Source organism: Botrytis deweyae, assembly GCF_014898535.1.
Source record: "Botrytis deweyae strain B1 chromosome Unknown BDEW_026, whole genome shotgun sequence".
NCBI classification, from domain to species: domain Eukaryota; kingdom Fungi; phylum Ascomycota; class Leotiomycetes; order Helotiales; family Sclerotiniaceae; genus Botrytis; species Botrytis deweyae.
Window position 1 is genome coordinate 63,513 of NW_024066233.1, and position 14,047 is coordinate 77,559.

The 14,047-nt window shown below is 28.4% G+C and overlaps 2 protein-coding genes across 2 annotated transcripts; one reads left to right on the forward strand and one right to left on the reverse strand.

The window, feature by feature from the left end:
- Positions 1–9,139: 9,139 nt before the first annotated feature.
- EAE98_009103 (uncharacterized protein) lies at positions 9,140–11,178 on the forward strand (the record flags this gene model as incomplete). The annotated part of the gene is made up of 3 exons (XM_038956724.1): positions 9,140–9,320; positions 9,373–10,256; positions 10,414–11,178. The coding sequence occupies 3 exons, from the start codon at positions 9,140–9,142 to the stop codon at positions 11,176–11,178; spliced, it is 1,830 nt and encodes a 609-aa protein (XP_038806790.1).
- A 618-nt stretch (positions 11,179–11,796) lies between these two features.
- Positions 11,797–13,883, reverse strand: EAE98_009104 (uncharacterized protein; the record flags this gene model as incomplete). Its single annotated transcript, XM_038956725.1, has 6 exons — positions 11,797–12,624; positions 12,673–12,783; positions 12,839–13,630; positions 13,684–13,693; positions 13,757–13,769; positions 13,826–13,883. The coding sequence occupies 6 exons, from the start codon at positions 13,881–13,883 to the stop codon at positions 11,797–11,799; spliced, it is 1,812 nt and encodes a 603-aa protein (XP_038806791.1).
- Positions 13,884–14,047: the final 164 nt, after the last annotated feature.

A 14,047-nucleotide genomic window follows, 5' to 3' on the forward strand; every position in this document is an offset into this window, starting at 1 on the left:
ATAAATTCAAAGTTATATTTCAGGAATATAATTATAATAAAACAATTAAAAAGATTCTTTTTAAAAAATTGTTTAACAGGATTCTCTTATTAACTTTTTTTAAAACCACTTTTTATTTGTTAAGTAATCTAAATCTATTTATTTAGATTTTATATTCCCCTTATATTTTTATTAATTATATAGAAATCTTTAAGTCAAATAATATCCCATCTTTAAAAAATAACTTTAATTATAATACTATTATTCTTACACTAAAAGCAAATTACAATTTCATTTCTTATATAAATAATATAAATACTATAATCGAAATTCAAAAGATTAAAAAAAACAAAAAGTTTTATAATATAAAAGAGAATGTTGAGAAGAATATTAATTTAGATATATACATAAAAACTATTGAATTTACTTATATTATTGAAAATTAGTATTTAAATCAAAATATTTAGATAGAAATTTCCTTTTAAATATAATTTGGAATATAAGATTCTTTAATTTAATAAAATTAATAGAAAATGATTTTATAAATTTATTATATATATTTTCGAGGAATAAATATTTATATTATATTTAAGTACTTATAGATTTAGAGTAAATAATTATGCTTTTATTGATAGAATATTCCTTTTATTATTATTTTCTATATTTAAATTTTGTTTTATACCATTTGAATTATTAATTAAAGTCAAAAACTATAATAATATAAAAAATAAAAACTATCATTTATTTAATTTTTTTTAATTTTATAATTGATAATTGATAATAATTCTATTTGCTATTTTTTATTATTAATTTGAATTTATATAATATAATTTTAGGTTATAAATAATTAATAGAAATTCAAATTAAAATTAATTATTTTAAATAATATCTTAAATAGCTTTTTGAATATTCTTTTATTATTTCTTTATTAAAAAATATACTTTTAATTAGAGATAGTTTACAATAATCTAAAATTAATCACTTAAAGCAGAAAAATATTAATAATCGAAATACTTAATTAAAAAAGATATATTATTATATTAATAATAAATAATAGGAGATAGTATTGATTATATTTATAATATTTATTATATCTTTCTAGGAGTTTAATATAGTAATCCTTAATATAATCGAATTTCCAATTTCAATCAATTTGAGAAAAAAATCTATTCTCAATTAAGTTTATATTTAATTTATTTATGAATTTCTTTTATTATATATTTTCAATATATATAATATATATATACTCAAATTGATTTAATTTTAGTTTATTTATAAAAGGAGTAAGAATTATAAAATCTTTATAATTATTTATAAAAAATCGATAATATTATTTTAAATTATAAATCTAATTAGAATAACAATTATTGAATTATAATTATAATTGTTTTTTTAAATAATTTCAAATTAGAAATTATTATTATTTTCAATTATATTATTGTAGATATTAAAATAGAATCTTTAATTCCCAAGGTTTATTAGTAATATTACTAAATGTTTTTTAAATATAAGTTTGATATTCTACCTCCCTTCTGTTTATATAATTATAAGATTATTCTTAAAGGAAAAAGCAAGAAAGCTTTTAAATATATTTTATTATATAAAATATTACTTGAATAGTTTAAAATTGTTAAAGAATATATTATTGAAAATCTTATTAAAGGATTTATAGAATTTAGTTAAATATTATTTGTAATATTGATTCTCTTTATAAGAAAATTAAATGGAAGTTTAAGGTTTTGTATAAACTTTAAATTACTAAATTCTTTAATGTATAAGGATAGATATTTCTTGTCTTTTATTAACAAAATACTCCTATAATTTATTGATACAAAGGTATATATCAAATTAAATATTCAATAAGTGTTTTATTGTATATACATAAATTCTGCTTTCAAAGAATATATTATCTTCTATATTCAATATAGTTTTTATAAATATAAAGTTCTATTTTTTCGATTAATAAACAACCCTATAATTTATTAATAATATATAAATAATATCTTATTTAATTATTTAGATGATTTTTATACTGCCTATTTTGATAATATATTAATATATTTTGAAAATGAAGATGAATATAAAGAATATATTAAGTGTATTTTCAAACAATTTAAATTTATTAGATTATAAACGGATCTCAAAAAATACAAATTCAATATTAAATGTATTAAATATTTAGATTTTATTATTTTTATTAATAGAGTATAAATTGATTTAAAAAAAATCGAAGTAATTGTTATTTAGATTTATTCTATTATTATAAAAAGTGTTTAATTGTTTTTAGATTTTTGTAACTTTTACTATTGATTTATTAAAGATTATAATATAATAGTAAAACCTTTTTATAAATTTATAAAAGCAAATATCAAATTTCATTTCAATAAAATCTATTAGAATATATTTGATATACTCAAAAATAGATTTATCTCTATTTCTCTTTTATAGTATTATAATTATATATTATTTTATATACTAGAAATTGATATATTTGATAATATAGTCACTAATATGTTCTTTCAAAAATATAATAACGAATGATTATTAATTACTTATTTTTCGAAAATGATAATTGTCGTCGAGTTGAACTACAAAGTTCATAATAAAGAAATATTTATAATCATTAAATCCCTAGGTTATTAGAAAATCAAATTTGTTAGATTTCTATATTAGATTAAAATATATATTGATTATAAAGCTTTTGAGTATTTTATATTTATTAAATAGCTAAATATTTGATAAATATATTAAATAGAACTATTTGCTGATTATAATTTTATTATTATGTATTATATTGAAAAAAATAATTTATTTATAAATATACTTATTTGTTGTATTAATAAGTTGGATTAGTAGAATAGTATTAAAAAGAAGAATCGATTGTAATAGTTTATAAAAAATAATTAGATTGATATTAGGATTATGTGTGAATCTCTTTAATAAGAATTAGATATTATTATAAATCTTGATGTAAGTGTAATATTTCTGTTTTTTGATATAATCAATTGTATTATCGAAATAAACAGATTCTATTTAAGTTTAGAAGCTTTATATAATTATATGATCAAATTATATAAGCATTTTATTCTTATAAAAGGATTATTGTTTTATAATGATTGCTTATATATTCCGAATACTAATAACTTATAAATTCATTTAATTTGCGAAGTTTATAATTCAATCTTTATTATACATTCTAGTATAAAAAAAACCTATTTTCTTTTGGTTAAATAATATTATTGGAAAAATATAATTTTAATAATCGATTAATATATATGGAATTATTATAAATACAAGTATAGCTCTATTTCCAAAGATTATATTCCTGATCTACTTTATCTGTTTCTTATTTCTATAAGAGTATGATAATATGTTATTATGGATTACTATAGTTTCAATAAAGATAAATATGATTATAATAATGTATTTATTATTATTAACTAATTGATCAAACAGGTCATTTCAATATTTTATTATAAATCAATTAATTCAAGAAATCAGATCTGTTTGTATTTATATTATATATAGATACTACAATATCTCAGAATCTATAATCTCTAATCACAATCCTTAATTTATATCAATCTTCTAATAAGAATTCAATAATATCTTAGGAATATAAGTCAAATTGTTTATTGCTTATTATTTGCAAATTGATAATTAGATTGAGATTTATAATCAATATTTTCAATAATACTTATAACCCTTTATAAACTATTATTAAAATAATTAATTTGAATTTCTATTAATAATAAACTATACTTAGCTTATACTTTTCTATAAATCATTAAATAATCAATCCTTATATAAAACTCTATATAACTATCTATTCTATAATCCCTAAAATTGAAAACTCAATTTTATTATATTTATCGATAATTTGAATATAACTAATGTTAGAGAGTATACTAAATATAATAAATTAGTATTTAATTGAGTAAAAAAGAATATTTTATATATATAAAAAAAAAAATTTGATTGGTTAATTTGTATTGTTGTTTAATCAATTTTAATATAAAAGATTATATATAATTCAATATAAAGAACTTTCTGATGTAATAATTTTTAAAAAAACTGAATTATTTAATCTAGAATAAATTTAAGATTATTAATTGGATTAGAGATTCCTTTTGATTGAATCTATTACTTATTATAAAAGTCTATTTTGTGTTTTTATCTAGTAAATTCTGTAAAACAATAGATAATCTATTTTCTGAATAAATTATTAAATTATTATTTCTAATAAATATTATTGGTGATATTGAATGGGAAGTGGAGTATATTCTAGTTATCAAGAAAGTATACTGATAGTTCAAATACAAAATATTATAACTAAACGTTGATAACAATCTTATCTAATATCTTATTTTCGATTTCAAAACTACTCTGCATTTCCTTTGTAATTTCTATTTGTGAAATCCCTTTCTGCCAAGACCTTTTATATACTTATTCAAATGGATTTGTTTCTACAAAAATAAAAAGGATAATTATAATTTTATAAATAATAATTAATATATAAATAAGAAAAATCAAAAAAACCTCTTTTATATATTAAAATAATAAAGAAATTATAATCTTATAAATAATAAAAAAACAATCGGATAAAAACTGAATTATTAAAACAATATAATAAAAAACATCTTTTTCTCTATCTTAATAATTTTAAAATAAATAAAAAAAAAAGCTTCTATAAATATTAATGGTTACAGTCAAACAAAACACAAAAACAAAAACTAAATAATTTAAATCAAAATATTAATTAAGTTTTTAGTTAATAATAATAATAAGAATATACAAAACAATTGTAAGTCAAAAGATAAGATAACTTTTAATTATAGTATATATAACAACAAAATCGAGTTTGTATTTAATTACTCGCAATTATTTATAAATTACTAAAAACTTTGTTTTTATTTGTATTATAATAAATTAATACTATTATTTCAACTTGTCTTCTTATATTACAATTTCGATTATACAACACTCTACATCCTTCCGATAAGAATAACAAAAAGTATTTTTTTCAAAATATGATTTCTCAATTTCTTTTATAAATCAAATTATTAAAAAAAGATTAATTTTATTAAAAATCAGTAAAGTTGTAATTTATCTTTATTATACTACTATATTCAATAATAGTTGCTCGATATTAGAAAAATATCTTGTAAGTTTCCCTAAAGAATAAATACTTATATTTATGCTTACTAATGAAATAAAGTAAGTAATAAGCTTAACCCAATAATTAACTAGAAACTTGATAGTATATATTATCCTTCTTATTAGAAATATAATTATATATATAGTTTATATAAATCTAATTATTCTTTTAAATATATTATTCCTACTATAATATTATCTTTTTTAATAATCTTTTACTTAAAAATCCCAGTTTATTAATATTAATAAAGCTAATATTTCTATAACAAAATATATCAAATTTATAACTAAATTGACTTTAATATAAGGCTTTTATAATCTCCTTTTTAATAATCTTGTACTCATTATTTTCGATATTATTAAAGTAATATATTGCTATAGCTAATTTATTAATAAATTTCTTTTTGTAATTGTTAATACAATTAATTAAAGAATTATATTCTTTTTTCGAATTCTATTAGAAAATATAATAAAACAAGTATATCCAATAAACAAATCAAAGATCGATTTTACCTTCAAGATTATTATCCTCAATAATTATAATTGTATTTGTTAGATAAACCAATTATATATCAAAAATGAATAAATAAAAAATTGTAACGCTTTGCCTTAGAAGAACTGCGAGAGCAGGGTACAATTTGTCCTTAGAATCTATAACTACAGAATCGGAAGCAAAGCGCTCGTCGAGCGCACCTATATATCAACTATGTACACGTGATCGTACACGTGCGCGCATGCGCACGTGAGCGATCGCAACTGCGATTGGGTGCCGATCCGTGACAAAAATCTTATTTATATTTCTTATCAGAATCTAATTCATTATTTGCTTTATTAGAATTATAATCACTCCTACAATAAAACTCCTTTTCCTTAATAAGCCACTTGCTTTATATAATAAAAGAAATAGTCACTCTCTTCTCTATAAGCTAAATAGAAGAATAAATCAGTAAAACAAATATAAAAAAAACTATAAACAACTCATTATCATATATGTATTCTCCCACTACTAAATCTACACCAATAATAGTTTGCTCTTATTATCATATCTTCTTTTTGAAATTGAAGACATATTGATTAAAAGATATGAAAGGATTAATTAATTAAAAAAAGATTTAGAAGAAAAAGGAAATTCAATTAATCTATATACTTTAAAGAATTTGATTGATTGTTAGATTATAGAATAGTTTTTTCTGCTTTGTATATGCCTTTTTATTATAAAAAAGAAAAATCTATGTATATATTTATTTATTATATTATTATAATCAAATAATGATAATACTATCTTATAATCGCTGATTTAATAACTAAAAACAAATAATTATAAAGCTTAAGGGTAAGCTTTTTTAAAAAGAGGAATAGTATTACAGATTGACATCCAATTATAGTTATAATTATTTATATATATATACATATATGTATATAATTATATATATATAATTGATATATAGATATACTTAACAAATGCTTTACTTCCGATTCTGTAATTGTAGATTTTAAGGATAAATTATACCCTGCTCTCGCAATTCTTCTAAGGCAAAGCGTCACAATATTAATATATATATAAGCTCTTCTTATTCCATTTTATTATTTGATTTTATAATATTCAAATTATATCTAATACTCTAAATAAAGTCCTTATAAAACTTAATAATAGTTAGGGGGAGGTATTTGTTAATATCTTTAAAATTAGTTAAATATACAATTTATAATATAATAGATAATATACCCCAGATTTTACAATCTTTTAAAAGCTTCTTATAAAACTTAGATGGTATAATTCTCCCTTTATTTGTATACTCTTTTTGAGGGTATTAATATAATATAAAAGGTTTATTTGTAATATAGTAAGATTAGTTTTTATTCTTTCGGATATTATGATTATTCCAAATATCTGTATATCCATCTATTTCTTCTCTTATCTATTTGATATAAATTATAAGAATTACAATCCAATCCATACTAATCTTTATAAAATTATTTATTTTATACTAATTCATTGAAATAGTTCTAGATAATATTAGTAATTGATTGTATAATAAATAAAAAAACAAAAAAATTTAAAAAAAATTAAATTAAATATAGTAGATTAAGAAAATTTTTCAAGTATTCTTATAAAAAAGATAAGGAATAGGGATATATACTCGCTATTAATATAATAATAATATTTAGAGCTTTTGTTATTAGTTTTTAATATATTGATTTTTAGTATTCTTTTCAAACTAAAAGCAATCTTTAATCTCTTTTATACTCTTATTAATTTACAAGAGAATATAAAATAAACTTTAGTTATAAGAAGGAACTCTATCCCTTTATTTACTCTAAAAAACCTTAGTATAACATTACTCTTAAAATATTATATCAGATATTGATGTATAACTAATCCAGGATGTTTATTGGCTATTCCTATATATATTTATATAATAAATTGTGAATACGTATTAATATATGCATAGATCTCGATCCCAATAATAGTAAATTTATTATATTCATTAATAAACCAGAGAAAGTTTAGACCGGGGATTTGATACTTTTTATGAATGGATTGAAGTTTTTTAGTATATCGAAGGATTCTCTTAGGGTTTATAATTTATAGTATATCGAATAATATATTCCTAAAATAAGTATAGAATATTAATATAAAAATATTTTAAAATTTTGAATAAAAGAAATAATATTATATCTTGAAATAAGCCTTTCCTTTCTTTGAAAATAGGTGTATAATAATCTTCTACTATAGTTTTAAATATATTTCAATTCGATATTATTTCTTAAAATATTGAAAAATCATTAATCTCGTTTATATTGTTTTTTGAATGTAAGCTTTTTTTTAAGTTCTAGTAATAAATATATACTTTTAACATAATTTATAAAAATATCATGCCCTTCAGTTTTGAAAGTTATTTTCATTTTTTAATTATTAAATAATAAAGTGAAAAATATTACAATTTGACTCCTTATTATAAAGTTATTATAATCGATTCTAGGTTTTTGAATTAATCCCCAAATATTAAGATATTTATCTATAATTCTAATTACAACTTTAATATCAAATTTAGAGAAAAATAATTGTTTGATATTATTAATATTATACTTATTATTATATTATTTACAGATTGACTCCTTATATCAAATTAACACAAATTGAAATTAAATTATTATAATTATATAAATAAAATTAAATATAATAAATAAGAAAAAATAAAAGAAAATCCAAAGTTTATAAAGGAATAATATACTAGATTCAATAAAGTCTAAAGAAGAAAGGGACAGGGAATTATATAAATAATACGATAGCAGATGATATTGATTCTTATTTATATACATCTAAATACTAAATATGTTTTTAGCTTAGGCAGAATTCTATTTTTGGGGTTTATGCCAAATGATTCAAATCGGCCTCAGTAGAACACCCGCTGTAAGATGGCAATGGAAGAGCCGACTATTAAATGATAGATGAGATTTCGTTTAAGGTTATAGTGGCACTGGTTGAATATTGAAGAGCCACAGCCAGCCTTAGCAAATTTTGACTACCACGGGCTCATATTTGTATCGGATTTTTCACGTTTTGTATTGTTTGGTCTGAATAACAACATTTACTTGTGCTATCGATGTTGATGGATATCGGGAATTGGGAGTGACGATAAGTGCTTGTCCAAAGATCGTTAAAGCAGCCTTATCTACCCCAAACTTCTTTATTGGTGATGGTTGGGGTTTCCGACCTCCGCGAGCATAGCCACAGTATCATTGGAATCCTCATCAGCATACCACTGATTGTAATCTTCCAGTGATCGCGTTTCGGGTCATCGCAAACATCTCATCATCGAACCTCCAAACGATGAACCGTTTATTGGAAAGATGGGGATGTATCGCTTGTCAATTTGATCGCATTGGACTTTCCTCCTCCACCACTCCAAAGATTTAAGTTGTTGACAACAATGTTTTCATGTCAAACACGGAGCTTTACAATTAATTCCAAAGGCTCAATCAGTCAATTGCAGACAATATGGATTCTCTACCTGCATATCATGAGCTGAACAAAGACGTTGCAACTCTCGTCGCTCCGTATCTCAACACTTCCGATCTCTACTTTGGCTGTCTCGTCAATTCTCACTTCAATGCGAAATTTGGCAATTATCTTTGGGCCAACCCATTTCGAGACCTAGCCCAAAGAAAAGAACCTTGTGGTGAGGGTTCAGTTTGATCAGTTTCACAGACTTGTCCACTAACTAGATCCAGGAGTTGTTACCAGATTCTTCTATGCCTCTACAAGACATGATCTCAAGACGCTCAAGAGAGTTCGAATTCTTGACCTGCGTGCACTACACGAGATCAGACGTGATAGAGCTCAAACAAAAGATTGCGTCGTATTCGGGCCCAATCTGAAGCCTGAATGGTTCTTTAAATTCTTCAAGAATTTTCCAGATCTCAATTGCGTCCTTCTCGCACCAACATGCTCCGAAGACTACGGCGTAGCTACTGTCCCTGGCAAGCCAGATGATTATGATGGGGCGCCGCAGCTAGAATTCTTGAGCGCGGCGGGTTGCAATACGTTCAACTACTCCCTGATTCTTAATCATAATATAACCAAGAACCTGATATATCTCGACGCATCTGAGACTGCTCGTAGTACAAACTGGAGAGCCATGTTCACCATACAGAACCTTCCAAAACTTAGGATTTTGAAGCTGCGAGGCCTAAGATTAACAGATACCATGTTACCTCCCATTGTAAACAACTCTAGAGGGCAGATTTGGTCTTTAGACCTTCGTGATAATCTCTTGACTGACAATGTAATCTATCCTCTGATACGAAGCTGCTTTCTGGGACGGTTGCCAAGTTACAAGCATGGTCCACTCCGTGCAACAGACGATGACCTATTCGAAGATCCTCCAATTTACAGTGAAATCAACGAAAGTAGCGACTCGTCTCCGACTACAATAACTACACTTCGCCCTGATAGTATTCATGACGTTGAAAGTTCTAGGCACGGGATAAATATTCTTGAGCGAAGAAATAATGCTGAAGATAACCTTTTATTGGCAACAGGCCTGACCCATCTCTACATATCAAACAACAAATTCACAGCTCATGCACCTAAAATCCTCCTCGCCAGCACAAATGTAAGCTTAATTGATTGACCATGTCCTTCGTGTCCATTGTCTATTTCGGTTCCTCGCGTCTAATACTCATTTTTATGCTTCAAGATATCTACACGTCTTTTTCATTTCCCCCTAAACCCTTTCGCTAATAGACAATACTAACACCCAACACCTGCAGTCTCTACAACTCCTAGACATCGGATCCACCCGCCCCAATCCACCCATCGGCGCCGGCTCCAGTATCGACACCCACACACAAGAACACAGCATCCCCTATCTCTCACGAACATGGCAGCCCCATCTGGAAATCCTCCGTATCCACCACTCCATCGTGACACACCAACTACCAACCACCAAACCTCACAACCAACACTCCCACTCCCACTCCGACAACCCCGCAACCACAACCACACCCCCCAACATCTCAACCCGCTACCAAACAACCCCCTCACCAGATCCCCACACCCCCTTCGACCCATCCAGCAATCCTCGTCTACACACTCTAACCCTCACCTCCCTTCCCCGCAGATCAAACCCAAGCAGCTCACTCTTCCCCGCCCTCCAACACTTCATCCACCGTCTCTCGTTACAGGAACTCACAATCCGCAACACCCAAAAAAATCTCGCCAGCAGACGCGCTCCACCCCTCTACCCGGGACTTCGCGAACTGATCCTCGAGTTTCTACCCGAGACGCGATCTGCGGATGGCGGCGGCGGTGGTGCTTCAATTACGGATGATCAGGACGCGGATGCGTATCATAAGGAATTGGCTCGTGATTTTTCTTTTTTAAGCCAGGAGGATGTTCGCGCGGTCACGGGGAAAGAGAAGGGGGGAAATGGGAATGAAGGAGTGCATCATGTTGATATTGTGGAGGAGCTGAGGAAGTGGAGAAAGAGTGAGGTTTTGCGCTGGGGTGGGAAGTTGACGATTAAGCTGTTTTAGATGAATGTGAGTTGGTTGTGGTTCGGACTTTTGCGGTGGGTTCAACTGGGTTGATTCGGTTGGTGTGGCAAAATCTCAATTTTTTATCCCAGAACTACATTTCCCAGTATTACCCAAACAAGATACTTTGAACACCAGGCCTCCAAGTTTCAATGAAAGTTTTCGATTTTGGATTTCAATTTTAAACCCCAGATATATACTCCATACCATGACTAACAATATACAACCATACATACAACTCCTCGCCAATTCAATGTCAATGCCAATTCCAGGACCACCCACCCCAATTACCATGCATTTATCCCAAACTGGATTCAACAAACTTCTCATTAAATCATCAAATTGATATCCAAATAACATCCCATCCCACTCTCCACAACCAAAATTGGAGGAGTTATTCACTGGTAATTCGTGACTGGGAAATTTACCCGCTTGACATTGGATATTGATCTTCGCCCCTGGTCCTGAAAAATGTGAACAGCTTCTTTTTGGCTGCAAGAATCCCCAGACAAGCCGCAGCAAATGCATCTCCCAGCCTCTCAAAAAAAAAACAGCGTAATTCTGGACGAGTTATCATCGCTTGTCGTACGTGTGACTTTTTTGACTGTAGCACCTCCCCTATCCCAGAACAATTTTCCACCCCTTGCTATCACAAATTTCCCGCCAATCCCCATCCTCATATATTCCTTTGTCTGCCCTACTCCAAACCTCTTGCACCACTTCCCAAGCTCGCAAAATATTTTGCATTCCCTGCCTCCTCTCTGTTCCCTTAAAAGCCTTCGTAGCTAATTCCCTATCCGTTTCCGATTCAGCCTCGCATGCAGCCACGAATAATGGCCATAATAACGCAGACATTGGTGCATCATCGCATAGCTCCGCAAGCCCGACAACATTGGCACAAGCGATTAGTGAAAGGTTTGTATGCTTTTGGACCAAAGGATGGGACCTGGGGTGAGATTGAATGGTACGATAGAGATATATGAACGCGGAGTGGCGATATGCTTCGGCATTATTAAGGATGGTTTGCATACGTGCTTCCTCGGGAGTAATATCATACTTCGAGGAAGGATCGTCTTCTTCGTTGTTCTCCCTGGGTGAGGAAGGTCCTTTAGCCACAAAACTTGGCTTCCAGTTCGTAAGAGCCATCTCTATAGCCTGAGATGTACTTTCTAATTCAGTTCGCAAAACACTTGCTTTACTCAATTGATTACCTTCAATTGCGGATTGAAGAGAAGACTTGTAAGATAGCAGGTGTGCAAGTCGATGAATGATTGGCCATAGTTCTGTCGAAAGACCAAGGAGTGTGTCAACCGAATCTAATGGTGAATTTTTGCTTGCCTCATTGGGTGAAAATGGTAAAGGAAATGGGCTTGCTGTAGGCTGCGAAGTAGTAGTTGGAGGTGTACCAAGAGAAAGAGCTGTAATGACATCGTAAAATCGAAAGGCCTATTTTGATTAGAAACAAGCCCATATGATAATCAGCGAAGAACATACCCGCTCGAGAAACAGGCTCGTCGGACTCGGTTCCTGATGTCTAGAATCCATAATCGTCATCGCTCCTTTCAGATGACCATGTACAATACTCGAATTTCCGCGTTGTACGAGCTAACACATGATTAATTTGCGCCATAATAATTAATCCGGGAGTAATATGACTTACCACTTCGTAGTAAACGAGTAACATTATTGCGCCTAAAATTTCTTCTCTATTTGCCTGATCGTTTTGTTGAATGAGCTTTGCCAATCCTTGTAAAGCGTTGTTGTGAAAATCCGAAGATTTCTCTTCATTTTCCACCCCCCTATATTCCATATGTGCACTACTCAATGCGAATATTGCATTCATCACTGGTGAACTGGCGTGAGACAATGGTAGAATAAGTTGGCGAAATGGATTGCCCGTATCTTCCTTGAACACAATGAGATGAGACAGAGTATTGCAGAAATGGTCGACGAGAGCCCTGCGGTTTCTTCTCTCTGCAAATTCTAAAAACACTGGTGAACAAAATTCGAGAAGAGGAGATGCAACCGGGGAAGGAGCAATCATTGCTAAATCGGGATATTGACTTCGTGATCGAACCAGTGTGCTGCCAGAAGAAGCATTGTCATATGGATCCTCTCGTATTATTTCTTCCACTTCGTTGTCATTATCATAAAAGCTTCCCCAAGTAAAGCCCGACTGCTCAGAAGTTGCAGATAGTGGATATTCCGTCGTTTCCTCCCAACTGTTTGGCACATCTTCTGCGCTTTTGTCTGTAATTATGCTAAGCCCTTGCGAATATTGTCGCGGCCATCGTTCGCGATCGGAGCCTGGGGAGCCATATTCGAGCGAGAGGGCAGATTCCGCATAGGACGCCCTTCTTCGTTTTCGTGGCTTTACTGCTTCATATTCGCATTGCAGACCTCGTTCTGTACACCTATTGCATTGCGGGCGTTCTTCGTTACACTTCTTTTTCTGTGGTTGTTGTCAAAGACTTGCATGGGTTGATTGAGGGTCAGATTCCGTACCTTTTCCTTACTATGTCACAATTAGTCTTACAACGCAAGTCAATCACATCAACTACAAAATGAGGCAACTCACCAATGTATACATCCTTTTATACCAATCCATATTAGCCATGATCATCCGAAAGAGTGAATGGACACTTACCAGCTCTCGACCTTTTCTTAGGAACTTTCGGGGGTGCCTTTTTGGTATACAGAAGCATACTAGCGAGATGTGCAGAGCATAAGGTACAGATAAATATATACTTTTCGAATATTCCACCGAAAGCCCTCGTTCTATGTTGCAAAAACTGAGATCAAAAGGCCGAGCTGAAGGGATTGAGTAAAATAATCTCGAAATAATGTTGGAAGTCTTCTTGCGCGCGAA